Source organism: Asparagus officinalis, chromosome 10 (genome assembly GCF_001876935.1).
Source record: "Asparagus officinalis chromosome 10, Aspof.V1, whole genome shotgun sequence".
NCBI lineage: Eukaryota > Viridiplantae > Streptophyta > Magnoliopsida > Asparagales > Asparagaceae > Asparagus > Asparagus officinalis.
In genome coordinates this window covers 31,996,242-32,004,535 of record NC_033803.1, presented here as the reverse complement: position 1 = coordinate 32,004,535, position 8,294 = coordinate 31,996,242, and the positions used below count along the sequence as shown (strand labels likewise).

The window sequence follows — 8,294 nt, the reverse complement described above, 5'->3', positions numbered from 1 at the left end:
CTCAGAATTTAATCCTGCTGACATGGGTACTAAATGTTTGCCTGCTGAAAAATTGATATCGTGTCAAAGAATTTTGAATTTTGACTTTGGGTAATTTTCCTTTGCTTTGTGTGTTGCCTTTGTGGCCTATTAACTTGCTTTGTGCTTGTTAGTAGCTTTGTGTTTTTTTTCCCTTTGAACTCGATGACCGTTTGGTAGAGTTCGGTCCTTTGTGGACTTGGTATGCTTGGTGATTTTACCCCGATCTTTGTGATCTGAGTTTACTTAGTGTATTCTCTTCCAATGCTTGTATCTTCTTTGTGATTATACAGGTAATAATTTGGCGATGATGAGTCCTGCAGTTTCGTGTTTTTTTCCTTCTGTGCACTACCTTGGGCCAAAGGTGGAGATTGTTGTTTTTTGTTGGCCCAATAAGTTGGCCCGTTACTCTAAAGGCCCAGCTCCCCACTACTTGTGCCCTAGCCCCTCTATTTTCTTCTCCTACCCGATAGCTCTAAATCCCCTCCGATCTCTGTGATCTGATGGCCGCCGCTGTGAGTCCCATCTTCCATCCCTAGGTCGGCTCCCTCCTTTGTTTTCTCCCCTAGCCTCTCTCCCGTGTCGGCTGCCCCCTTCCCTATATAAGGGTAATGGGTTGGTAGTAGCTCGGTAGAGGAGAAAGAGGAAGAAGAGATAGTGAGGAGAAAACTGAGCTTGAGCTCTCCTCTGCTGTGTGCGATCTCCCTCCCTCTGTGAGTTTTGTGCTCCTGTGAGCTTTGTGCTCTCACCCCCTTTCTGCGATCCTCTTTGTGAGTGACGGGTCGAGGAGATCAGTGAGCTCTCCCCTTTGAGTTCTTGGTGGTGCACTGTGAAGGAAGAACAAGACTGATTTCGGCAGGTTTCTGAGCCAAACAAGCAACGACGATCTCCACAATCTATAGTCTGATTTTGCTCACCTGTGGCTGCGATGTCTGTCATAAGCAGGACTTTCAGCTCTTCCATAATTTGGACTCCCTCCCTGCTCCTCAGGCTTGCTGTAAGGGCTAGGACCACGATCATAATCAGGGTTATCCCTTTCCACTAGGGGTGCATTCGGTTCGGATATGATCTTTACCATAACCATAACCACTTTCTGAAAACGGATACGGATACGGTTCGGATATTCATCGGTAAGAAAAAAACATTACCATATCCACATTAAACAGAAACGAATACGGTTCGGATATTAGAGGTTCGGATAAGGTTCAGATACAGATACTAATCGGATATTTGGGAAATAGATATGAATAGGATATGACAAAAAATACATATAATTTTAATAACTAGCAAAGTAAGACAAGTAAGACAAGTTACCTCAAGACTCCGTTGCTATTCTGCATGACAAACCTTAGAACACCATAGCAGGCCCTAAACAAAAAATAAAAAATATTGAATACCATAACTAAAATGTGATAATCAACAACTACAGTTGACCTCACAAACTATAACTTTTCCTCTTTTTTCTTTGATTTTTCCTCTGTTTTATTAGAAGACTCTTCTACTGCGGGTTCAATGACCGGTTCAACGGGGGGTTCGATCGTGGGTTCTTCATTAGAAGCTTGAACTAGTGGATTAGACGACATGATTCTAATACTTATTCATTGAAATTTATAAACTTAATCAAACAAAAAATATAATGATGCAAATTATAATTATATATGCAACTAAAAACAATTAGGACTAATAGGTTAGGGATTTTTATCAAATAAATTAGGAATTTTCAATTCAGTCAACAAATGCTAAAAATTAGGGCTTTTATCAACAATTAGAATTCACCTTAGTGATATAACAAATTGAGGAGGAGACAAAGAGGTAGGACGTTGTTATCGCGTCGTCGATGGTCGTCGTCACGTCGATCAAGTTGAGGTGGCCGCAGACTTCTTGAAGAGGCGGAGGTGGAGCATCAAAGATGAGGCGGAGCTCGGCGGCGGAGGCCGAGCTCGGGCAGACGACGGGGCGTGGAGGTCGAAGCTCGGGGACGGAGGCGGGATCGAGAGTGAGGCTTGGAGGCGAGCTCGGCGGGCAGAGTGGGCGCGGAGGTAGAGCTCGGAAGGTGGCGAGATGCGGGATGCGGAGGCGGCGAGGCGGCATGAGCGCAGGGACGCGGGAGCCCGGCACAGAGCGGACAGGGAGGTCGGCGGCGGCTTTGAGGTGGACTGGTGGAGGCTGGGTGAGTGGGGGTGGGGTTTGGAAAGATAAAAATTAGGGTTTGAAGTTATAGGTTGAGTTGAATTTGGGTCGGGTTGCGGATGTATGTTATAGACCCGACCCAATACAGACCCAATACAAGTATTATACGTAGCTCATTTCAAATATCCGGATATACGAACCGTATCCGCAATTTCGACCCGATAACCGTATCCGAAACCGTATCCGAATAAAAAATTCAAACTATAACCGTATCCGAAACCATATCCGACCGGTTTTAATTTTTCCCTACCATATCCGCTTTCTAAACGTATACGGTTGCGATCGGTCCGGATAAATCCGGACCATTTTGCACCCCTACTCTCCACGCCTCTGCCATAAGGACTAGCTGAACGCCCACGATCGCGACTTCTCCTTTCTGGAGACCTCTCTTCCCCTCCTATCTTGGCTGTATCCATTTATTTTTTCATCGCCATGTCTTCTTTCATCATCATCCCGAGCGGCATACTCCACTGACATCACCCGATCGATTATCTTGCTGCAAATCTCTAGTAAAGCTGATTTATGTATCTAATCCAAAAATTTAACATGGGCAAGAGAAATAAGCTTTGAACATTAAAATGGTCAAAATTTAAACTTCGAAGTTGATAACAATACAAGCACCGTATGAGCAGGAGGTATTACAAGCACCACCTTTTTCGACTAGGGTCATGAAAAGAGAGAATTCACAGCCTTAATAAGTGTCTTGGAAATAAGTGTTAGCATCAGAATTCAGGACAATATAGTACTACACATCTTCATGATTAACACATCGATATTAAACACATACGAACTTAACCTAAGCTGTAAAATTTTCCCAGAACATGGTCCAGAAAACTCGGCATCAGTTTCAATCCCTTCTAAAAATTTCACTTTCAGCAGTTTTGGCGGTTCCATTAGACTACTTCAGCAATAAAAGGTTGCAGAACTACTTTCAATATCTTACCGAATAGGTATACAATTGATATAAAACCCAGTGATCATAAAATTATCGACTAACGCATATGTTTAAAGAGAAATAGTGATGCGGGACAAGACACCTAGGATGACTAAGCAAATATTGATCAAACAACACATGGATGACAGCAATCCCAGACACAACCAACATGCATGCAACTACATGAATATGCACATCCTAATGACTGATCTCTACAATGATAATAAAACCTAAATAATCAAATAGACAGTCAGGCAATAAAATCTATGTTATAACAGATATCAGATCAATTACAAGTCTAAAAAGTTTTATAGGCATGCAAAATTAACAAAGAAATACAAAGAAATGTGACTTTACCTGAGAGGGTGAGGAACTTGCATCCACATTGAAATCAATTGTTTCATTGGCAGATGGTTGTATATCTCATGTGGTATTCGTGGAACATCCAGTTCAATGACTTAGATTAAATGGAGGAGGATCGAAGAGACTGTATGAGATCTGTTCAGGGCTTGAACAGTGGTGGTCAGATCAACCGATTTGGTGAAGGGCCTTGAGGCGTCGGCAGGGTTCAATCAACGTCAGCAAGATCTCATCAGAGCTGAAGTTATGGTCAGCGAGCGTCATCGTGGGCAGCAGAAGTCGAGGAAGCACCGAAAAACAGGCGTCAAACTCATGGGGCTTCAAAGTCGGATCGTGTGACTCGGGTGATCCTCGGTGATGCTCTGGATGTTGAAGATGTGGCCAACGAGGCAGCGCAAAGAGGATTAATGAGGTCATCGGCATTGCTGGTGCTCAATCGGGAAAGACGAAGGATGGTGATGAAAGGTGGCGCTGATGGGCGGTGGAAGGCTTCTGGGATGGGCTGTCACGCCCCGAAACTGCAGCGGAAATTCTAAAATGCGGGGTGCGCGACGGTAGCGACCCGTGCACAAGATAATTCTTATGCATAGTCAAGCCTGACACTTCATATCACATAGTTTATCACAAAATATTCATAAACTTACTGATGATAGAAGTCAGAGCAACTATATATGTATATAATCAGTACTTACTGCCTATAAACTCACCGTTATAAACATTTTTATAAAACAAAATAAATGGTGCTGAAGATAACATCAAAAGAAGAGGCTCTCCATATAACGCCTCTCAGCCAAAAGCCCAAATCAAAAGTTCGGCTAGTATGAAGCTACGCTGGATCTGAAATTTTTTTAAAAACAATGGGGTGAGCTAGCGCTCCTAGATAACTAACAAAATAGTAATATGAATAATTCTCAGAAATAACGAATTACAAGTTTTGCATGAGAAATTCAAAAAGAGAAAAATATGATCCAAATATCATAATATTATCGTCTTTAAGAAAGAATACAACAATTATATTTTCTTTCTTATGTGCAACTTAATATACTGTGAAATTTCTTGAAATCAAACCCTTTTTGAATCAAGGTAAACATTAAGACGAAAAAGAATTACTAATTTGCACAAAACCAGAGAATTATTGCTTTCTCAATTTCACAGTCAATTATCAGAATCTTAATACTCGATGAGTTATTCATGAATGTAAAAATCACCCATAGGTCACACTAAGGTTACAAATTATAAGCCAGTAGCAAGGGAATGCGTAAAACACATCATATGACAGATAATTCCCGGGAATCGAATGCACCTAACACTGTCATAGGTTACTGCCCAAATACAGAGGGGACAGAACAAATTTTATCAATACAGAAGGGCCAATACAGAGGGGCCAAATAAAGATGCATTCACCATATGACAAACAGAAACAATCCATAGTAGACTATTTGAGGGTTTGAAAACATCGAGATCACATGTCAAATGAGTAATACACAGAAACAATCCATAGTAGACTATTTGAGGGTTTGAAAACATCGAGATCACATGTCAAATGAGTAATACTTTGCATATCAGAATTTATATTTGAGGGTTTGAAAACATCGAGATCACATGTCAAATGAGTAATACTTTGCATATCAGAATTTACAAATATTTTCAAATGAAGTGGATAAGGAAAAGTTCATTATATCAGTTAAAACAGTTTACGGATATTTAATTTTTTTCTTTTATCAGATATTAAGTCACGGAAAATCTTTGAATCCGTTAAACTGTTGAAAATACATTCCAATTACTTCATCAAAAAACATTTTCAGATAAAACAATGTCTACAATTAGTTGAAATTGCATGAGAGTCAAATTCGCTTTCATAGTGTTGGTCTTCTTGTTTTGATGATGTTTAACAAATAATTTACGACTAATATCGTTTGTCTAGTGTTTGTGTTTATCTATTTATTATAGATAAACAATATATTGGAGGATGGATGAAATTGCGCTTCAACGATCATATCCGATGGAGGTTGGCAGAATAGTGGATGAAGCCTATGCAATTCAAGTTGAAGATCCAAGTTCTAGCTTCATCCGCAATGTGTACCAAGTCAAGCTTATTGAAGATCAAGATCAAGCTTGGGTAACATTAGTTTAGGTTTATATTATGTGTGTTAGTACTTTAAGCTCAATCATATATACACACACTTTATATTGGTTTCCATGTATATATATAGTTATATATATATATACAACACAAGTTTTGTTTTTATATATATACATAGTTATATATACATATACATCTTGGTTTTTAGTTTTATCCACAAACAAAGTTTTTACAAATAAATTCCAAAAATTATGTATACATGTTTGTTTTCTATGTGGATAAGTTGTTTTGGTTTAATTTCATAGATATGAAACAAATATATATTCATATACATACTCATATATTTCATATTCTATTGTATTTGACAAAATATGGCCTTCATTGTTTATAAACTTCATAACAATAGTTTACATCTTTCTTTAAGTCTATAAAATCATTTTGTAGAGTTTTAAAAGTTTGTTTAAGTCAAATGTCAAAAACATGTATGTTTAGTTTTTATGTTTTTGGACTATTTTGAAAAATGATGATATTTTACATTTGGAAAGTCCTTTTTGAAAACTAGTTTTTATAACATGTTTATTATCATGTTTACAATCATTTTCCAAAGTTTTATATTTTTCTAAATTTATTTGATATTTTTAAACCTAGTTTAAAGTTGAGTTTTTCTATGCACTTCAGGTCTGTGCATGTTTAGTCGACTCATTAGTTGACTCATAAGTCGACTCACGAAGTGCAGCGCAGTTATAATTTTTCTTCTGCTGAGTCGACTCATTTAAGCCGACTCATTAGTCGACTTATAAGTCGACTCATGAGTCAACTCATAAGTCGACTTATGAAAGAGCCGTTGCACAGTAACGACTAGTTTCCACCAGTGTTTTCTGGGGTTTTTTTGTCTTTTTAGTTGGGTTTTGGCTGAGCTTTTGGGTGACTATATATACCCCCTTGCTCTCATCCTTCATATCTAAATAAGAGAATGTTTTAAGAAAGTTTAACAAGGGTTTAAGTTTTGTTTAAGTGTGTTTAAAAGCTTTTAAGCATTTTCGAGTTTGAGTTTGTGAATTCAATTCCACAAGAGCTTGAGGAGATCATCTATTGGAGTTTGAGCAATTAACTATTCTCCCTCCATCTCTTGTCATCTATTGAGAAATTTTCTAAACTCTTTTCTAGATTTATATTTATTTGTTTGATTATCATCTTATTAAAGCTAGTTTTATATTGAGTTTAGATTTGATTAATCTTATTGTTACACACACCCACTTGAGCTTATTGTATTTGCATTCATAATATATTTGGGGTTGTGAGAGATAGTAACATTGAGTTGAGCCTAATTGAGTTCTCACATTGTTTAGAGAACAATCATTTGTTGTGCCTAATTTGTGCAGTTCACTTTGTAATACACTTGTACACCGAGAGGAGTGTGTGGTGAGGACAGAGTCGATACCGAGAGGAGTGGCGTCGGTAGCTTTGTGAGAGGTGATAATTCCGAGCACTTGAGGGAGTAGATACGTGAGGACCAACACTTGAGGTTGTAGCTTGTGTATGTACTTTGTGAGGATTTGTAAGAGTTGTCGGTTGACTTGATAACCGAGTGTGTAGAGTTTTCGATTAGCTAGAAAACCGAGTGTGTAGAGAAGTTTAGGCTTCCAAACCGGGTTGTGTAGTGGATTCTCCTCAAGAGTGGGGAGCGGGGACGTAGGACGGAAGGTCCGAACCTCGTGAACATATAGCGTGTTTGGTTTGCATTAGCGCACTTATAACTGTTCATCTTATAGCCTATTGCATCTTGTTTGTTTCACCCTTGTGATAGTTTATATATCCTTGCATACATCATATAGTATATCTCATTGCTAGGATATATCACCTTTGTTCATATTTCATATTCTTGCTCATAAGTAATTGTACATCATCTTACAAGAACATATTTGTTAATAAGTTTTAAATTGGTATAAAATCGGATTAGATTAGCATAAACCCTATTCACCCCCACTCTAGGGTTATTTCATAGCGACCCTAGGGTCTAATAATTGGTATCAGAGCTTGGTGCTCTTTGATTTAAGGACTAATCGCCTTGAGTTAAAGATCCAAGTTATCTTATTTTTGTGCTAATCTAGTTTTGTGTTTTTATTGTTATCTTGCTTGCTCATATATACATTATGGATATGCACGGTGCACCTTGTTTAAGTTATGCCATCAATATTGCTCCTAGATTAGATAATTTCCCCTATGCCCAATGGTGTGTTAGATTTAAACTTTTTGTTCGATCTAGATACTTCGATTTATGGGAAATTATAGATGATACTTATATTGTGCCCACTTCGGAGAAATCCAAGTGGAATAAAAATGATCATCATATGTTTACCATGAATAAGCTTTTGTTAGAATTTTTACAGTGGAATAAAAATGATCATCATATGTTTACCATGAATAAGCTTTTGTTAGAATTTTTACATAATGCGTTCGATTCATCTATGTCTAACAAGCTTGATTCTTTTGATAGTGCTTACACATTATGGAAACTTATAGAAGCATATCAAGGGAATTTGGAGGTGATCCGACAAGCTTTGGAGGATTCCTCTTATAGTTCATGTGGAGCTTCATTTTCATGCACACGGCCACTAGGCGATAGCCCTAGTGTGGTAACCGAGTCCGAATCCGAATATGATTTATCTTTTGATGAACTCGCCTGTGCTAGTGAAAAATTATTGCATG

The 8,294-nt window shown here is 38.2% G+C and overlaps 1 protein-coding gene across 1 annotated transcript in view; it reads right to left on the bottom strand.

The window, feature by feature from the left end:
* Positions 764–8,294, bottom strand: part of LOC109826607 (serine/arginine-rich splicing factor RS41) — a 59,939-nt gene continuing 52,408 nt past the window's right edge. Inside the window, 5 exon segments of the mRNA XM_020393631.1 lie at positions 764–845; positions 936–1,022; positions 1,333–1,386; positions 2,512–2,600; positions 2,602–2,704. Coding sequence (XP_020249220.1) covers positions 764–845; positions 936–1,022; positions 1,333–1,386; positions 2,512–2,600; positions 2,602–2,704 — 415 coding nt within the window.